This window comes from Scyliorhinus torazame, chromosome 12 (assembly GCF_047496885.1).
Source record: "Scyliorhinus torazame isolate Kashiwa2021f chromosome 12, sScyTor2.1, whole genome shotgun sequence".
NCBI lineage: Eukaryota > Metazoa > Chordata > Chondrichthyes > Carcharhiniformes > Scyliorhinidae > Scyliorhinus > Scyliorhinus torazame.
Window position 1 is genome coordinate 210,327,331 of NC_092718.1, and position 20,129 is coordinate 210,347,459.

At 47.3% G+C, this 20,129-nt stretch overlaps 1 protein-coding gene across 4 annotated transcripts in view; it reads left to right on the plus strand.

The window, feature by feature from the left end:
• The window catches only part of LOC140386941 (multidrug and toxin extrusion protein 1-like), a 92,881-nt gene that overhangs the window by 29,016 nt on the left and 43,736 nt on the right, over positions 1-20,129 (plus strand). For 3 of the 4 annotated variants that reach the window (XM_072469851.1, XM_072469852.1, XM_072469853.1), the window contains exons 2-6: positions 3,972-4,073; positions 5,677-5,745; positions 12,901-13,049; positions 14,705-14,747; positions 17,808-17,852. In XM_072469851.1, coding sequence (XP_072325952.1) covers positions 3,972-4,073; positions 5,677-5,745; positions 12,901-13,049; positions 14,705-14,747; positions 17,808-17,852 — 408 coding nt within the window. The remainder of the gene's footprint in view (positions 1-3,971; positions 4,074-5,676; positions 5,746-12,900; positions 13,050-14,704; positions 14,748-17,807; positions 17,853-20,129) is intronic. The other variant, XM_072469854.1, reaches the window with a different exon arrangement.

Sequence of the window (20,129 nt, forward strand, 5' to 3'; positions counted from 1 at the left end):
TTACAGTCACCAGGTTTGCAAGTTTAAGCACAATCACTGTTTATTTATAGCAAGAACTATAGTGAAGCATGCAGAAAAAGAACTGGTTAACGATTAACTAATTCCTAACTCCCACTTTACCTTGCCCCCCCCCCCCTGCCCAAGATAGGCAAACACCGAGGGGTGAAAAGGAGTAAAATAATAAGCAAAAGGAAAAAGTCTTTGTTTCAGATGATGTTTATGACACACCTTCCTTCACAGCAGGCTTGCAGGTGACAGACTCTGTCCGCAACCTGTAATGGCCTTGTCTGTAGATTTGTTTATTCAGGTTTGCTGCAACTTCAGAAGTACAGACATCACAGCCTTTACAAGAGTGAGTAGAACGCTCTGGTCTTTGTTTGCAGCCTATTGATAGATTCATGCAATTCCAGACCACAGCACCCACAGGATTTCTGGAGAGAAACAGGGAGGAGTGAGAGCAGCAGAATCTGATCTCTGTTTGCCAGGATCAAAAATGAAAGTCCTTAAGACTTATTCCACTGGGATAGGATATAATCACCCCCTGTTACTGGGTAGAGTCTGGTCTTTTGGGCCCATTCATTAACCACCAGTCAATCCATCAAACTGAGTCCCACCCTATCTCTCTCTCTCTTTGGTGCCAAAACAGCAGGAACTAGTATGCTCTCCCGTAACTTCAGAATTCTGCTGATTGCGTTAAAGATACATGCCTATTAATCATCCATGGATCAAAAATAATTCGGGCAAAATAAAAAAAGGCGCAATAAGAGAATAAACAGGCAGGACCTTTACAGGTGTCCAAAATGAATGTGGGTCATGATCCTTTTTCAAAAATCTTGTGTAAGGTGGACACTTTTTGTTTACAAACCTTAACTCATGATTTTTGGTTATGTTTACGAGTGAACGTGTCCAATTATCATCCGTACATCACCATTTCCAGTTTTTATAGGTATGTAAAGAGAACAAGTTTGATTTATTAAAAAAAAAAAAACGAATTTACAGTCAGAAACAGGGGAATTCATAACAGGAAAATGGCTGAGGAACTAAATTTGTACTTTATTCATGTCTTCCTTTGTGAAGACAGAAGCAATGTACCGGAAGTTTTGAGAAACACAAGTTTTAGGTGAGGAGATGAAGGAAGTTGGCATTAGTAGAGAAATGGTTTGGGGGAAATTAATGGGATTAAAGGCAGATAAATCTCCAGGACCTCATAATCTTCAACCCAGAGTACTTAAGTAAATGGCCCTCGAAATAGTAGATCCATTGGTGAATCAAAATTCTTTGGACTCTGGAATGGTTCCTACAGATTGCACGGTAGCACAGTGGTTTGCACAGTTGCTTCACAGCTCCAGGCTCCCAGGTTCGATTCCCGGCTCAGGTCACTGTCTGTGAGGAGTCTGCACGTGCTCCCCGTGTCTGCGTGGGTTGCCTCGGGTGCTCCGATTTCCTCCCACAGTCCAAAGGTGTGCAGGTTAGGTGGATTGGCCATGATAAATTGCCCTTGGTGTCCAAAACTGTGGGGCGGGGCTACGGGGCTAGGGTGGAGGTGTGGGCTCTTTTCAAGGGCCGGTGCAGACTCGATGGGCCAAATGGCCTCCTTCTGCACTGTAAATTCTATGAGTAGCAAAAAGGCAGATTATTATTTGAGTGTGTGTAAATTGAGAGAGGTGGATACTCAGCAAAACCTTGGTGTCCTCGTGAATCAGTCGCTGAAAGTAAGCACGCAGGAACAGCAGGCAGTAAAGGAGGCAAATGGTATGTTGGTCTTCATAGCGAGAGGTTTTGAGTACAGGAATGAGGATGTGTTACTGCAATTGTATCGGGCATTGGTGAGGCCACCTGGATTATTGTGAGCAGTTTTTGTGTCCTTATCTGAGGAAGGATGTTCTTGTTATGGAGGGAGTGCAGCGAAGGTTGACCAGCCTGATACCTGGGATGGCAGGAGAGTTCTATGAGAAGAGCCTAAGTCGGTTAAGATTGTATTCATGGAAGTTTAGAAGAGTGAGAGGGGACCTCATAGAAACTTACAGAATTCTAACAGGGTTGAACAGGGTCGATTCAGAAATAACGTTCCCGATGGTGGGAGGAGCCCAGAACTAGGGGCTGTAGTTTGAGGATAAGGGGTAAACTTTTTTTAGGACTGAGGTGAGGAGAGATTCCTTCATCCAGAGAGTGGTGACTCTGTGGAATTCGCTACCACAGAAAGTAGTTGAGGCCAAAACGCTGGGTCATTTTAAGTAGGAGTTAAAGAATTCAAAAGAGCCGGGGGGGGGGGGATCAGGGTATTGAACTTGATAATCAGCCATGATCATGATGAGTGGCGGAATGGGCTCGAAGGGCCGAATGGCCTCCCCTGCTTCTATTTTCTATGTTTCTAACTATATTTAAAAGTGAATTGAAGTGATTCTGTTGTTTGATTGGAAATAAAGGTAGCAGCTAAAAGATTATTGTGCCACTGTATTGATCAGCATTGTTTAAGGGATAAAGCTATTTTCTTGTGCGAGTATCTAAAGATATCTAAAACCTATTTTGTTTTACATTAATGGGATGTTGGCAAGACCAACATTTATTACTCGTCCTCAGTTACCCTAGAAAAGGTCATTGTGGTGAACTGTGCGATGAAAGTATTGCCATAGGGCTGATGGGTCGGGAGTCCCAGGATGTTGGCCAATAAACGATGAATAAATGGCGATTATATTTCCAAGTCAGGATGGCCAGTGACTTGCAAGCGGTGGTGTCCCTGTGCACCAGCCGTCCTTGCCCTTCCGAATGGTAGAGATGGTGAATTTGGCCGTTGCTTCTGAAGAAGCCTTGGCCAGTTGCTCCGGTGCATCTTGCAGATGGTATGCAACGTAGTCACGGCGCTTCAGTGTTGGAGGGAGTGAATGTTTAATATGCTGGATCCAATCGGGTGGGCCGTTTTGCCCCAGGTGCTGTCAAGCTCCCGGAGTGATTGAGTTGCGCGCACAAGAAACAGGAACAGGAACAGACCTCGTGGTCCATCGAACCTCTTCCGCCGTTCATTATGATCATGAATGATCTTTGGCTTCAAGTCCATTTTCCTGCTTGCACCTCGTGTCCATTCATTTTTAATTTAATAATCTTTATTGTCACAAGTAGGCTTACATTAACACTGCAATGAAGTTACTGTGAAAAGCCCCTAGTCGCCCGTTTGGGTACACAGAGGGAGAATTCAGAATGTCCAATTCAGCTAACAACACGTCTTTTGGGACTTGTGGGAGGAAACCAGAGCTCCTGGACGAAACCCACGCAGACACGAGGAGAACGTGCAGACTCCGCACAGACAGTGACCCAAGCCGGGAATCAAACCTGGGACCCATGTGCTGTGAAGCAACAGTGCTAACCACTGTTATTCCATTTCCTGAGAGACTTGAAATCTGTCTATTCCAGACTTCAATATATTTAACAATGGAGCATCCATCTACGTCCCTGGGGTAGAGAATTCAAAAGATTCACAATCCTTTGAGTGGTAATTACGCCTCATCTGTCATAAATGATCAGCCCCTTATCCAGGGACTGTTCTCGCTCCCCCCCCCTGTTTGAGATCCCCCCCCCTCCCGTGTTTGAGACTCCCCAACCAGTGGAAACAATCTCTCAACAGCTGTCATCAAGCCTATTCAGCATTTTGTAGGTTTCAATGAAATCGTTGCTCATTCTTCTCAATTCCCTAGTCTCGTCAATCCCCTTGCAGGAAAGGCCAATTTACATTTGCCTTCCAAACTGCCTGCCACGCCTGCATGACAACCTTCCGCATTATGAACACAACCGAGCCTCTGAATATTCACACTCTCAAGTTTTGCACCTTTTTTAAAAAAAACAATTTCTATTCTTGCGACCCAAGAGAATAACTTCACACGTCCACAGGCGTGTGACGGTATTCCATCACATTACGAAGTTTTGTCTAAATAAGTATTCGAGTGAATTCTAATGGCCAACTTCATGTTTCTTTGCAGTTTATCTCCCACCTGATGGTGTTTAGTATAAGTATTGTCAGCGCCATATTCTGCGGACACTTAGGAAAAGTTGAGTTGGATGCCGTTTCACTTGCCACAGCTGTAAGTATGCCGACAGTGCTTCATTGTACAGCAATATCATGTTGTGTAATGCGTAGGCTGAACTGGGTAGATGTGCTTAATAATGGATCAAGTGCTTTTTACAAATAAGAAACTGATCCAAATGATGGTATTGAGCCAAAGAGCCTGAGAGTTTATTAGTTTAAATCAACTCCTCTATGATGATCTATTTGATATCAGGATAGCAAGGCCCTTAAGGGACAAGTATCTCCGAGATCCTGTGATAGACGTGACTCAGCAAGTTGCATTCTCCCGTCCTGATCAGAGGCTGTGTGCCCAAGACCCACTACAGGGACGTGAGAACAAAGTCAGGCCAATGCTCCTCTCGTTGCAGCGCTGAGGGAGGAGCACTATCTTTCAGATGACCTGTAAAACAAGGGCCCCATCGTCTGGATGTACAAAGAAACAAACATTGTGGGACTATTTCGGAGGATCTGAGGATTTATCCCCATTGTACAGCCAATATTTATTCATGGAATCATAGATGGTTACAGCATGGAAACAGGCCCTTCGGCCCAGCATGTCCATGCCGCCCAGTTTCTATCACTAAGCTAGTCCCACTTGCCCACATTGGTCACATATCCCTCTACACCCACCCTGCCCATGTGACTGTCTAACTGCTTTTTAAAGGACAAGATTGTACCCGCCTCTACCACTGCTTCTGGCAGCCCGTTCCAGATGCCCACCACCCTCTGTGTGAAGAAGCTTCTCTGGCTGGGCCAGCATTTGCTGCCCATCCATAATTGCCCTTGAACTGAGTAGGCCATTTCAGAGGGGCAGTTAAGAGTCAGCCACATTGTTGTGGGCCTGGAGTCACATGTAGGCCACACCGGGTAAGGACGGCAGATTTCCTTTCCTGAAGGACATGAGTGAACCAGATTGAGATTTTACGACATTGACAATGGTTTCATGGCCATTTTTGGACTTTTAATTCCAGATTATTGGATTCAGATTTCTGTGCTGGGATTGAATCCTGGGTCCCCAGAGCATTAGCCTGGGTCTCCGGATTACTAGCCCGGTGACAATACCACTGCACCATGGCAGCCTAAATATTCTGGCAAACCACTCGATTGTCAAGAAGGTGGCTCGCCGCTAATTAGGTAGTTACAGTTAGACCTGCCTGGCGATGCTCATATCCCATGAGGGAATTAATAGGACTAAAACAATGATTATCTCATTGTGGCCTCGCGTTGTGTACAAATTGGTTGTTGAATTTCCAGAGCGACTGCAATTTGTTGGCTGTAGAGCACTTTAAGACCATAAAGGTGCTGCATCAAGTCCTTTCCGTGCTTGGCACCCAGTGACCACTCCTTGAAACGACTGGTTAGGGAGGAGGATTTTGGATGAGATAGGGTTGGTTTTCATTGTGAGGCATTCTACAGTGGAACAGTCAGTCAGTGCTTGCTAACCTGCCTTGTGTGAGGCAGCTTGGTTGAGATGAGAGCTGTCCGGATGTTGGGGCTGTATAGGGAAGAATTAAAGGCGGTAGAAGATATTAATTTCTGTAAAGTGTGTTAAAACTTTAAACCATTGGGATAGCATAGCAATGGCACCTGCTATGATACAATGTGTTTCTTTGCCACAGGTTATAAATGTATCGGGTATTTCGATAGGTGTCGGATTGTCTGCAGCATGCGACACACTCGTATCTCAGGTGAGTCATCATTCTGACTGTGCTCCAGATGAATCTTTAATATCGAATTCAGAAAGTTATTTTTCCTCTTGGTATTCTTCACTATAATTCTCCCATTTGGCTTTGAGTATAAATACCCTGGGCAGCGTGAAACTCATTTCCATGCAGGTTTCTATGCTCATTCTAAAATGCGTCACAACAAATACTAATTCTAATGCAAATTCCAACCTGTGTCGAGTGCAACGCTTTGCTGATTCCAGAGCTCCTTTGCTCCACCAATTTCCCTTACGGATCACGGCGCAACACCAGTTGATCCCTGTGCCACAAATATCTGCCACAGTATCCAGTTTCAATAGTTAATGGAATTCAAACAAAACGTAAGATAATCTGTACCATGGGGTGTAGGAGCGGTTTCAAGACCTGTGTATTGAGTCAGCTTCCACGTGGGGTTATTCCCTGTGGCTCAACTCGGTACAGAGAGAAGAAGACACGTCGACAACCTGGACAAGATGGCTATTTAATCAAGCTTGATACGTGTACACGGAGAATAGACCTGGATATCTGCCAAGATCTGTTCTGCTGAACAAAGACCAGAACATAGTACTTATACAATTTTCAAAAATCAATAGCCCACCCCAGTTGGACGCGATCCAATCCCTGAAGCTGCTACGTTTAAACTTATCCAATAGAATTGCAAGCAATGTTTAAACTTCACCCAATAGAATTGCGAGCAACACATGATTGATCCTCATCCTGACAGCTATGTTTACTAGTAATTTGCTAACCACTGCACCACTGTGCCGGCTAGGGGGCCTGAAATTAATCACGTGCTAGCCCAAGGCGTTGTGACAACAAAGATCCTTTCAACAGCAACAAATTTTAAAAATGTGCTACTGGGTCATTGTCTGTGAGAAACAGGGCAGCAAAACCAGCAGCCTGAATTGTTTCACAAAGACAGGATATCAGAAGTGATGTCCTTTTGATCAAGTTAGCTATCCTAATTCCCATTTGATTACTTATTACTGCTATGTCCTAAAGATACATGTTTAATGGTTAATAATGATTACTCTGTGCACTTCCTATAATTCATCTCCATCCTTAATAAAGTAACTTATGTAAAACTACTCTAGTGGCATGCTAGCTGTTCAGTTTTAAGAGGTATCATCGCTGGACACCCCCTTCATGGGGTGTGATCCCCTGTGGTGAGTTTCTCATCATGGGCGAAATTCTCTGGCATCGGCACGATGTCCGCCGACCGACGCCCAAAACGGCGCAAATCAGTCGGGCATCGCGCCGCCCCAAAGGTGTGGAATCCTTCGCATCTTTGGGGGCCGAGCCCCAACCTTAAGGGGCTAGGCCCGCGCCGGGCTAATTTCCGCCCCGCCAGCTGGCGGAAAAGGCCTTTGGTGACCCGCCAGCTGGCGCGGAAATGACATTGGCGGGTGGCGCATGCGCGGGAGCGTTAGCGGCCGTTCACGGCATCCCCGCGCATGCGCTGTGGAGGGAGTCCCTTCCGCCTCCGCCATGATGGAGATCGTGGCGAAGGCGGAAGGAAAAGAGTGCCCACACGGCACAGGCCCGCCCGTGGATCGGTGGGCCCCGATCGCGGGCCAGGCCACCGGGGGGGCACCCCCCGGGGCCAGATCGCCCCACGCCCCCCCCCCCAGGACCCCGGAGCCCGCCCGCGCCGCCGGTAAGGTAGGTGGTTTAATCTACGCCGGCGGGACTGGCATTCTAGCAGCGGGACTTCGGCCCATTCGGGCCGGAGAATTGCGGGGGGGGGGGGGGGCCAGCCAACCGGTGCGGCGCGATTCCCGCCCCCGCCAAATATCCGGTGCAGGAGAATTCGGCAACCGGCGGTGGCGGGATTCACGCTAGCGCCCGGCGATTCTCTGACCCGGCGGGGGGTTGGAGAATCTCGCCCATGTATCCATTGAGGATTTTGAACTCTCCTCCTGGTTTGCATTTTATTTAAATGACCCAGTAGCACTTTTTAAAAATTTGTTGCTGTTGAAAGGATCTTTGTTGTCACAACGCCTTGGGCTAGCACGCGATTAATTTCAGCCCCACTAGGCGGCACGGTAGCGCAGTGGTTAGCACTGCTGCCTCACGGCGCTGTGGACCCGGGTTCGATCCCGACCCTGGGCCACTGTCCGTGTGGAGTTTGCACATTCTCCCCGTGTCTGCGTGGGTCTCACCCCCACAACCCAAAGAGGTGCAGGCTAGGTGGATTGGCCGCGCTAAATTGCCCCCTTAATTGGAAAAACAAAATAATTGGGCACTCTAAATTTATGAAAAAAATATTTCGGCCCCACTTGGCCCGGAATCGCAATACAGGTGAAATTACATTTTATTTAGAACACCAGAGACCAGAAGATTTGCCACCGGGGAGTCAGAGAATCTGGCCGTCTGATACAGATTGACTGTTGTAATTTTAAAAAATTACTCTTTTATTTGGTGGTATATATTTAACGGTGAAAGATTAATTTTAAATATTTAAATACCAGTCGATTGCTCGTGTGTGGCCTTTGTGTGGCACAGAACTTCGTTAAAAGCATGTTCTTACATTCCTGCTATTCCATTATTCACAGGATTAGTACAGACTAGGAAGTAAGTTTCTTAAATGATTCCAACTTGTTCACCTTCCCAACCCAATGTGGAAATCTATTTCAAGTGCTTACTATCGCTCTACGTAATACAAAATACGTTAGCTTTCGGGAGTTGGAATTTATCCAAAAGCTCCCCGAGTCCAGCTTAAAATGTTGCCTGAGCTGTCTCCCTATCCGCAGAGTGGCCACTGCTCCCGGGCTAAGTAAATTTTGCAGGGGAAACTGAGGCGGAGCAGTAACCACGGCCCTCAAACTAGTACCTCAATGTCTTTCTGAAGTTCAGGTTTTGTTTTGCTACTACTTCCTTCGAGGCTCGAGATATTTTTCTCTGGCACGGTTGTCTACTTTATCTGCATCATTTCAGGTTTACAGCAAGGGATGTGCCAGGCACGCACTGCTTTCAGAACAGTGGGGCAGTTCCTTCCCTTCAGCAAGCGAGAGAGAGCGTGAGAGCGAGGAAAGTGTCAGGCGGAACACTATTCTGGCCATCCCACCGGTTAACCAATCAAACTGACTCCATCCAAGGTTGTTTCCTAAGATCTGCTCGATGCCAGGTCTGGCTTCTCCTTTCCAAAATACAAAACTTGGGAACACAGTGTCCTGACAAGCAGGCTGCTTCAACCTTGAGTCTTCTGCTTAAAGGCACATCCCGATTATGGGTCCACGGCCCAAAATAATTAAAATAAATGAAATGAGAACAAAGGGAATAAACAGGAAGGATCTTGTGCTGTCATCCAAGATTAATCTGCTAAAACTGTCCCGGTGCTGTCGCTATCAGTGATATCCTTGCATGCTGTATCATGTGGTCACTGCAGATCAATGTTTGTTGAGATTCTTCAATCACCTCATTGCCCAAAACCAATTAAGACATTACTGCAAAAGACTCCCATAAGCCATTTATATGTAAACCGAAACACAATTAATCCCTAATTTTACCTCAATGCTCTTATTAACATTGGCCCAGAGCACTGTTCCATGTTTAATTGGTCATGTATTGGCCAGCAGCTAATGCGATTGGGAGAATTAAAAAAACAAATAATAGTAATTCATTCGTAGAATGTGGATATCGCAGACGATGCATGTGGATCAGTCCGGGTGAGGACAGATGGCGTTTTTAGAACAAGCGACCGTTAGACTTCTTAATATTCAAATTTCACCATCTGCCGTGGTGGGAATTGGACCTGGGTCCCCAAAAAATAGCCATGGGTGTGTGAATTATTTTATTTACTTTTATTTTTAAATTAATTTTAGAGTACCCAATTCATTTTTTCCAATTAAGAGGCAATTTAGCGTGTTCAATCCACCCAACCTGCTCATCTTTGGGTTGTGGGGGCGAAACCCACGCAGACACGGGGAGAATGTTCAAACTCCACACACGGACAGTGACCCAGGGCCGGGATCGAACCTGGGACCTCTGCGTCGTGAGACTGCAGTGCTAACCACTGTGCCACCGTGCTGCCCTGGGTCTGTGAATTATTAATCCAGTGACAATGCCACCACTGCCTCCCCAATTAAACAGTCCTGTCATCACCCAATGAGGTTTCTTAAAATCACCATAAATACTTGAAAGACCAAATGATCAGTAGTGTGATTGCTCCATAAGGAGTACAAAGAGGTAATCTAACTGTGTTCAATTAAGTAAGTCCAGCACGGTAGTGAAACCTGGACTGTTTATTGACACCACCTTAAGATCTTTGAAAGCTTCCATCAGTGGTGCTTGTGTCAAAGCTTGGGGATCAAAGGGGAGGACTGCTCGACCAAAGTTGGCATTCTCCATGAAGCTGTGTCTCCCAGCACTGAGGCCTGGTTCCTGTGGAACCAACTCCAATGGACAGGCTATTGTGTCCGGATGCCCAGAAACAGCCTCCCTCGGCATGTTCCCTTCTTCTAGCTCTCCAATGCCCAACGCTCTAAGGGGGCTCAGAAGAAAAGGCATAAGGATACACTCTCCGTGTATCCTTGCCCGGCTGCCCGAATGCATGGAGGCATTGACACCACCGAATGGGGGGCGAAGGCGCAGACCTCTCGACACGGTTCCACTGATGCACAAGCCGCTTTGACGCTCCACGACTTGTCAGTGAGGCAGAATGGCGACGGCAAAGGAAGGAGAGGGAAACCAACTCAGTGCTGCGAATCCCCACCCCCCCCCCGTTGTGCAACAAATGGTCTCCCACTGCAGAAGGATTTTCAGCTCAAATTGGGATCCTTAGTCATTTAAAGACTCACCAAGCCTAACGGATATCGGGCGGGCTTCCATGGTCCCCGACACCGAAATCGCGTTCGGCGATCGGCCGGAGAATCCCCATCTATGCCCAAATCGGGGGGCACGCTGCTTCTGCGATGCTCCGTCCCCTCCAAAACGGCTATGGATGGCCTCAGGACGTCACCTGAGGCCCTCCCCCGATGCTCCGCCCCCTATGGGCTGAGTTCCCGAGTTATTTTGTGAGCCCGGCGTGGCGGCTGTGGACTGAGTCCAGCGCAGCCACAGTCGGATGGGAGCCGTTCCGCGGGCGGGAGGGGAGGGGGGGGGGGGGGCCTTTGACGGGGCTGGGGGCACTGGTGGGGGGGTGGTCCGGGGGTGGTGAGCCTGGCCAAATGGGGGTACTATTTGGCAGGCCGGGTCCGCGTGCGGGCGGTGCCACGTTGCACTGCGGGGCTGCGGCAGGCCATTCTCCGGCTGTATCAGTAGCTAATGCCGGGGGCTTTACCCTGTGTAGCTGCCAGCCCCCACTAGATAGACAGTCGGTGCAGCTTTTGCGCCATTTTCTCGGGCATAAAACACCTCTGTTCCCACGCCGGCGGTCCGCACTTCGTCTTCAAATCGGAGAATCCAGCCCATCATCTTTAATTTTGGGGGACGGCTGACGATTTCCATTTGAGGACCCAGGCCATTTAATTTACCCTCATAATCCAGGGGTGTCAAGGTGAGTTGCAGTGCTGGCACTGCTCCCCTGCTTGAGTTAAAATGCAGAATGTTTCAAGCCTGTATGGTTTAGCTACTTGTTGCTTGAACCTTCATGATCTTTCCAGCGACACAAATCCTAAAAATGATATTTTTTTTAATTGAAAGATAGCCTGCCACTTGGAAGCTTTGACCCATTTGCTCCTTGATTGGATTTTTCTATGTGATGAGGCTCTCCAAGTTCATCCAGCTAGTAGTACCTTGGAACTGGCAATAGTCCAGTTGGGGAGGTGATGCCACTTGAGGTTTTGCTTGGGTCAATAGACGGCAAACATTGCACACTATTGGGTTGGGCCCTGAGTGAGTGGCTCAGGAGGAGGATAAAATGCCCCAAAACTTTGGTGGCGGGTGTCCAGGTTTTGTTGCGAAAGTTTCTGACTTGACACAAACCATGCAGTGGCAGCCGTGGAAAGTGGGAGTGCCGAATATTGCACGCATACACATGGAAGCTGACCCCATACTCCTCCTGCACATTATGTCTGCAAGAAAGCTGAAGGAGTAAAGAGCGACTCCCAGTACATTTCTCCTGATTTAAAAAATATATATATTTCAGGTGCCTGAATTTTCACAACCAAGCTGCTTGGTGAAGGCATTGTTGAAAATTATTTCATGGGTTTCCTGAACCCCTGGGCCCAGCACTCCGCTCGTACATCAATTCAGCCCAGTCGCCCGGCCCACCACCTGGGATGCCAACCCCTGCGTACTCTGCCTCTGCCGCAAACAAATAAAAACGTAAAATGCAAAACCAATCCCAAAATAAATTCACCTGAGGACTTGGCACAGAAGGGAAGGATCAGGAGACAGGTTAACTGCTAACTTTGTGTTTGAATGTGTGAGGTATACCTGGAGCCTGTCCAAGCCACCTGTCTTCCCAGCCGCTCAAAACTGACCACATCCACATTCCCCAGCCCTGCTTCTGGACAGCACCCCTGAGGAACACGCCAAGACATCCCTCTTTTAAACAAATGTTAAACTCCCATGCCGTGGTGTTGCGCTTCTGCCAGATTGGCATCTGTTCCTCTTATGAGCAGACTCTATAAATGAGTCTATTATGAACTGAAACATATTGCCCGTCACAACCCTCTCAAACATTTTTATACTGGATACCATAAATAGGCTGCCCCCCCATCACCCCTGACAACAGAAACTACCAAATCCCTCCACCACTTCCCACAGACTGAACAACTTTTTAAGCGACAAGACGTTGAACGTTAAATGAACAAGAAACCAAACTCGGCCCACTTGGAGTTAATGCATCTTTAAGGTTTCCATGCAGTTTCTTAGGTTGTAACGTTCCCTGGCGGAGCAGGCTCGAGGGGCCAGGTGGCCTACTCCTGCTCCTAGTCCTTGTGTTCTTTGGACCCAGCGTCTGGCCCTTCCCTTTTCAATGGGCGTGATCCATAATGTTTCAAGATAATGTTACACGGAGAGTGTACAAGTTACAAGCTTTTTGTTGTTGTTGGAAAGTATTTTGTTGCCGTTAGTCTTTTTGACAGAAATAATTGTATCCAGTGGAGTTATGCAATCGCTCCAAAAGACCATACAGCTCCGCAACAGAAACACAAAAGTTTATTTTTGTTCTGATTTTTTTTTTGTTCCCCCCAGACATTTGGCAGTAAAAACTTGAAGCGAATCGGAGTGATCCTCCAAAGAGGGATCCTCATTCTCATGATAGCCTGCTTTCCCTGCTGGGCACTCTTCATAAACACCGAGCACATCCTGTTGGCTTTCAAGCAGCCCCCCGAGGTAGCCAAGTGAGTGTCCTCCTATCTCCTGGTGGCGTTTTCCTGGGTGTGAAGTTTTTATTGGAAAGCAAGTCCACCCCCTGGGGTCAAGCTAACAGCGGAAAAACCTTTGAGCGCGTGATGCAATTGGGTCATGGGATGGCAGGTCACACACACCATGGCAGCTGGGTGAGAACCAAGTGGGGGCCAGGTGGGGAAACGAGAGAAGCCAATGCATCTCGTTCTGGGAACCACCTGGAATCCAGCATTGGGAGAACGCAGTCTACAGGCCATGTACTGGTTGGAAATGGTGGGTGAGATTAGGACATTTAACAAAGGAACACATTTCTGCCTTTTACCTTGTCATAAAAGAAAAAGTTTGGTCGCGGAAGGTGCTATTAAATCAAAAAGGCATTTCAGAATGCTTCACGGCCATTCAGGCAGCCAATTTATGCACAGCAAGCTCCCACAAAAGGCAATGAGATGAATGACTGTGGTTGCTGGTTGAAGGTTAACTGAGGACACTGGGAGAATTGCCTTCCTTATCTTTGAGCGGGACATAGTTTGTGTACCCGTGAGGACAGATGGGACCACAGTTTAACACATTCTCTGAATGATGGCGTTTATAACAGTGTAACATTCCCTCAGTACTGCACTGCAGTGTCAGTCAGGGACTGGGATTTGGGACTCACAACCTTCAGGCTCAAGAAGTGAACGTGCTGCCAAGGAACCACGGCTGACACATAAATTTAATTCAAATTAAGGGCCTACTCTTTCCCTCCTGGGCACTTGCCTTCCCCTGACCTTTCTTGGGAGGGCAGGCGAACTATGATGGTCATTAATCCTCCCCGGTCAGTTGGTTGCCCTCTCACAGGTAGGCTGGAGCCACGTTAAGAATAGGCCTGTTGACGTGAAAACTTTTTGAGTTGCTGCATGACGAGAGAATTAGTAATGTGGGGGGGGGGGGGATTTTTTTTTCTTCAAAGTCGGTTGCCTTTGAGAAGAAAATAATAGCCTTGCAAGGAATTTCCATCCATCCTTTTGCCACCATGGAGAGCAGAGCGAAGGGCCGTTTTGGCGGCTCTTTGTTCCTAGTTAGAAGTAATATTCTCTCTATTGAGGACAGCTGGTGTCACTGGCTTCAAACCACTAGGGACCTTTCCTCCATCAGAAAACCTTTGCTACAGGCTGCGCACCAATTCCCCTCTCTGCACTGTGCTATCCTACAGCTAGGCAGCTTCAGAACACCCCTTTGAAGTGGTTTCCTCAGCTGGTGGGAAGTAATGTGTAAAACATGGGCTGTTTCCTGTGATTAGTGTCAGAGAAGGTCAAAGTGGAGGGAGAGAGAAGGGAGAGAACAATGACATTAACAATAGCACTTCCACTTCTAAAACCACATCAGGATACATTTTTCCTCCTTTATTCTATTTTTAAAAGGGGGGGGGGTAAGCTTTCTCCAAAACAGCCAAACCCACAGATTTAAGTTTGAATGATGACCATTCATGTAGTTTAAACTAATCCTTGTTGGGAGTTGTATACAATGCTTGTTATACACACGTCCCTGATTGCTGGATTGTCACAATGTGCTTTGAGCATTACATGACCTTTTGCACTTGTATTTAGAGTATTATTGGTGGCCTGCTGTTACCCAATTGTCTACAGCATTTTTTTTGTTTTTCTTTTAGCTTAACGCAGCTCTATGTGAAGATATTCATTCCTGGCCTTCCTGTAAGTAAATTATTATAGGTAGCCCAGGACTTGTAACTGCACTGGAGACAGTTGCTTAGCTGATACGTGGATCGGATGAGTGCAATAAACACAAGTTATTCTGTGGATTAATATATTACTGGGCCATATACTGAGTTGCTAGTTTAGAATTGTTGAATCACTACAGTGCAGGAGGGGGCCATTCAGCCCATCGACCCTCTGATAGAGCCCCCACCCTATCCCCATAACCCAGTATTCCCACGTATCCTTTTGGACACTGAGGGGCAATTTAACGTGGCCAATCCACCCAACCCGCACGTCTTTGGGCTGTGGGAGGAAACCGGAGCACCCGGAAGAAACCCACGCAGACACGGGAAGAGCGTGCAAACTCCACACAGACGAGGCTGGAATCGAACGCGGGTCACTGCCGCTGTGAGGCTGCACTGTTAGCCACACTGCCACCTATTTGATCCCAGTATGGGCAAAGTGTAGGCAGCAAGGTAGCACAGTGATTGGCACAATTGCTTCACAGCTCCAGGGTCCCAGGTTCGATTCCCGGCTTGGGTCACTGTCTGTGCGGAGTCTGCACATCCTTCCCGTGTGCGCCTGGGTTTCCTCCGGGTGCTCCGGTTTCCTCCCACAGTCCAAAGATGTACAGGTTAGGTGGACTGGCCATGCTAAATTGCCCTTAGTGTCCAAAATTGCCCTTAGTGTTGGGTGGGGTAACTGCGTTATGGGGATAGGGTGGAGGGGTGGGCTTGGGTAGGGTGCTCTTTCCAAGAGCCGGTGCAGACTCGATGGGCCGAATGGCCTCCTTCTGCATTGTAAATTCTATAAGTTAGCTTCTATCAGCTGGTGTGTGTTCTTGTGCAGCTGCAATTGGTGCCCCTACATTCGTCAAGCCACACAAAAACGTGAAAGCCTGGGGAATCTGAAGATGGCCATTTGGACCTTATCGAGGTGGACATTGTTCATGTGTTTTAAAAAAGAAAATTAAGTCCCATCAGCTTTCAGTGATCATGGACAGAATCCCTCCCAAAACCAATCCTGTCTTCCTCGTGACGATTTCCCAGTAGAATTCCGGAATTCCATGCAGGAACACCAGCTGATATTTCCTTGTCCAGGCGCCTTGTGCGTGGTCTGAGACCATTGCAGTTCATCGCAGACCTTGGAACCGAGGCGTTTCCTGTTTGGGTCTGGAAGTTTGAGCGTGTTGTTGTAAATGACTTGAGGGAGGAGTATATTCCAGGGGCAAAGGCAGAAGGGGGGATGGAGTGGGTGGGGGGGGTGTGTTGGAAAGTGAGTGAGACGAGGTGACGAGTTGTCAAGATCACCTGCCAGTACTGATTGAGAGGGATCATTTATGAGGAGCAGAAGTGGGGGAGGGGCTGCCCATGAAGGGGCAATGATGAGCATCTCTGAGCCCTCCGAGAGGCGCAAGGTAAAGCTGTGAGCTCATTCATAATGGGGCAGCACGGTTAGCACAGTTGCTTCACAACTCCAGGGTCCCGGGTTCGATTCCCAGCTCGGGTCACTGTCTGCGAGGAGTCTGCACGTTCTCCCGGTGTCTGCATGGGTTTCCTCCCGGTGCTCCGGTTTCCTCCCACAAGCCTACTTGTGACAATAAAGATTATTTATTGAAAAAAAAAGAATGGAGTGAACCCATGGGTGTAGGATCAACGTATGCTTGTTTTGGGGATTTTCAGTGAAAAGTATCCAAGGAGTGATTTGAAAGGAAGCATGACTGGTTAACAAGTGCGAGAGAAGACAGGAGCAAAGGCCCCAATAGTGCTAATGAAAAAGAGTTAAAAATAATAATCTTTATTAGTGTCACAAGTAGGCTTACATCAACACTGCAATGAAGTTACTGTGAAAATCCCCTTGTCGCCACATTACGGGTACACTGGGGGAGAATTCAGAATGTCCTATTCAACTAACTGCACGTCTTTCGGGACTTGTGGGAGGAAACCGGAGCACCCGGAAAAAACCCACGCAGACACGGGGAGAACATGCAGGCTCCGCACGGATAGTGACCCAAGCCGGGAATCGAACTTAGGATCCTGGTGCTGTGATTGGCTCATTGCACATTGGCTCAGCGTGGATTTGAATTAATTTGTTTTGGTTGTGAGAGGACACCAGGTAAGTAGCTGAGAAATGAACTGCAGCTGGAAAAAGTGGGTTTGTGTCCTGGACCCATCGCAGCAATTAATTGGCAGATGAGCATCTCGAATGCACTGGAGTGCAGTCAGAAACCGAGTAGAACGTGTCAATTATGTGTTGATTGTGCTGAATGTTGTACAGGAGAGGGCACTGACTGATGTTTCCCCTGCGTACATCTAAAGAGACGCTTATTGAAACTGTGTGGTTGCTTGCAATGTTTAACTCCATAAACAAATGTAAGGTTTACAGTAACTTCATTGCAGTGTTAATGTAAGCCTACTTGTGACGCTAATAAAAATTATTTTTATTGTAAAGATTGACTCCGTATGATCCTTCACCAATTCGCTATCTGGAAAAACTTACCACATGTGATTGGCTTTTAAATGTAAAAGGCCCATTCATAGAATTTACAGTGCAGAACGAGGCCATTCGGCCCATCGAGTCTGCACCGGCTCTTGGAAAGAGCACCCTACCCAAGCCCACACTCTCACCCTATCCCCATAACCCAGTAACCCCACCCAACACTGAGGGCAATTTTGGACACTTAAGGGCAATTTAGCATGGCCAACCCACCTCACCTGCACATCTTTGGACTGTGGGAGGAAACCGGAGCACCTGGCGGATACCCACGCACACACGGGGAGGATGTGCAGACTCCACACAGACAGTGACCCAGCCGGGAATCGAACCTGGAACCCTGGAGCTGTGAAGCAATTGTACGAACCACTATGCTACCGTGCTGCCCCATTCAGTTTGTACAGCTGTATTCTTTTACAATTTTTGGTTCATTGCAAGTGGCAGGTTCTATGCAGATCTGATTAAGTTTTGAAAGAAGGCGTGAATATTCGTTTTTTATGTCCATCTCACCAATGTGGGCTACATATGTTTTCTTGGATTTATTTTTAAATTTTTCTTTCTCAGGCAACATTTCTTTACGAGTTAGAAAACAGATACCTTCAGAATCAGGTATGTTTTAAGAATTTTATTTTGAAAATGCGCCTGACTTGCGAATTTGATTAGTCAAAACCCAAGGCAAAATCAGTTAATCAGTAATAGGCTGCGTTTCCAAAGTCACCCAATGTCAAGTGACACGGTGCTGGAGGAAGGTCCCACTCGCCAAGTTGCTGATTTCAACAGGAGGTGAAAGAGTAAAGGGTTATATGTCCCCCAGCAGGAGGGCGGCACAAGTGGCAGCTCCAATATCTCAATCACATCCTCGCCCGTCTTACCAGCGTACCGGCTGACGTAACGTCCTTACTTAGCGTGTAGCTTTATAAATGACGTATTTCATTGGTTACATAGAATTTAGTCTTTTAACTTTCGCAAACCTGTCCGCCCATTGAACCGTGTTAAGAACGTTCCTTCTGCAGCCCTGCTGCTGGACTTGAACGTGGACTTCTGGTCCAGCAGTAGGGACACTACCACTATGCTACATGACCTCCTAGCCTCCTCCTATGCTACTTCTTCATCTCATCCAATCAGCATTACCAGCTATTCCTTTCTCCCCCGTGTTTATTCAACTCGCCCACCTTGAATGCATCTGTGTTACTCCCCTTAGCTACTCCATGGGTAAATGAGTTACACAGTCTTCCCACCCTCCTGAATCCTTTTCTTCTACTTGCATTCCTCGTTCTGGTCTCGCCCACAAGTGGAGATGCCTTCTCTGCAATTTTATACAATGCATTTCTATCTAAAAGGTTATGGAGTTGAACATGCATCAAAGGGGAAAAATGTTATCCTTTATGCTTGAGTGAAGCTTCCTCTGAATGCTTTCCCCTGACAATAAGCCTCAGCTGGTCCCTCTCTCCAAATCAATTGCAGAGTTACAAGGAAGGCGATCCCTCATTTGGGGTTTTTGTTGTTGAAAAAACGGTGGAGCTTTTATTTCCATTTGTCTTTCAATGAGTCATTTATTCATGTGTCCCATTACAAAATTGCCTTCAGCATTACTCTTCAACTGCTAGATATCTGCCCAGTGTTCAGCACTGTTGCTTCACCGCGTCAGGGTCCCGGGTTCAATTCCCGGCTTGGGTCACTGTCTGCACGTTCTCCCCCTGTCTGCTTGGGTTTCCTCCCACAAGTCCCAAAAGACGTGCTTGTTGGGTGAATTGGACATTCTGAATTCTCCCTCTGTGTACCCGAACAGGCGCTGGAGTGTGGCGACTAGGGGATTTTCACAGTAACTTCATTGCAGCGTTAATGTAAGTCTACTTGTGACAATAATAACGATTATTATTATTAAATCTGGCACTATGAGCGTTTCCTCCTCTCCAGCCAACACAGATGAGATAGACTGAGGTTTTAATGTGTTACAGGGCATGTTCCTAATGTCCATCCAGGCTGTTGGAGAATCATACAGCAAAGAAGGCCATTTGGCCCATCATTCCTGCGCCAGCTCTTTGACAGAATTACCCAATGAGCCCCACTCCCTGGCTCTTTCTCCACAACCCTGAATATTTACTTTTCCAGTAGACATCCCTTCTCATTTTGAAAGTTACTACTGACTCTTCTGCTGAACTCTCTGTGGAGAGTACATTCTAGAGCATAACTCACTGGGTTTAAAAAGAAGTTCTCCTCTACCACCTGCTGGTTCTTTTTCCAATTATCTTAAATCTGCAGCCTCTTGTCACTGCCAGATGGCTTATAACTTTGAATGCCTCCATTAAGTCCTCCATTAACCTTCCCGGCTCTTAAGGAGAACAATCCCAGCATGGCAGCGCAGTGGTTAGCATAGTTGCTTCCAGGGTCCCAGGTTCGGTTCCCGACTTGGGTCACTGTCTGTGCGGAGTCTGCATGTTCTCCCCGTGTCTGCGTGGGTTTCCTCCGGGTGCTCCAGTTTCCTCCACAGTCCAAAGACGTGCAGGTTAGGTGGATTGGCCAGGATCAACTGTCCTGAGGTTAGATGGGGTTGCAGGGAGATAGGGTGGAGGTGTGGACTTGGGTAGGGTGCTCTTTCCAAGAGCCGGTGCAGACTCGATGGGCCGAATGGCCTCCTTCTGCACTGTAAATTCTATGATTCTCTACATAATTAAGACCTTAATCCTTGGCACCATTTGAACACATTTCCCCTGCGCCTTCTGCAAGGCCGTGACATCCTTCTTAATGTGTGGTGCCCACAATTGGCCACTAATTTAGTGACGGGCTAATCAGTGACTTGCAAGGGTTTAACATAACTTTAAATGCTTTGGATCTCTGCCTATTTATAAAGCCAGGGATCTGTGTTTCTGTGCCAGCCTATCAACT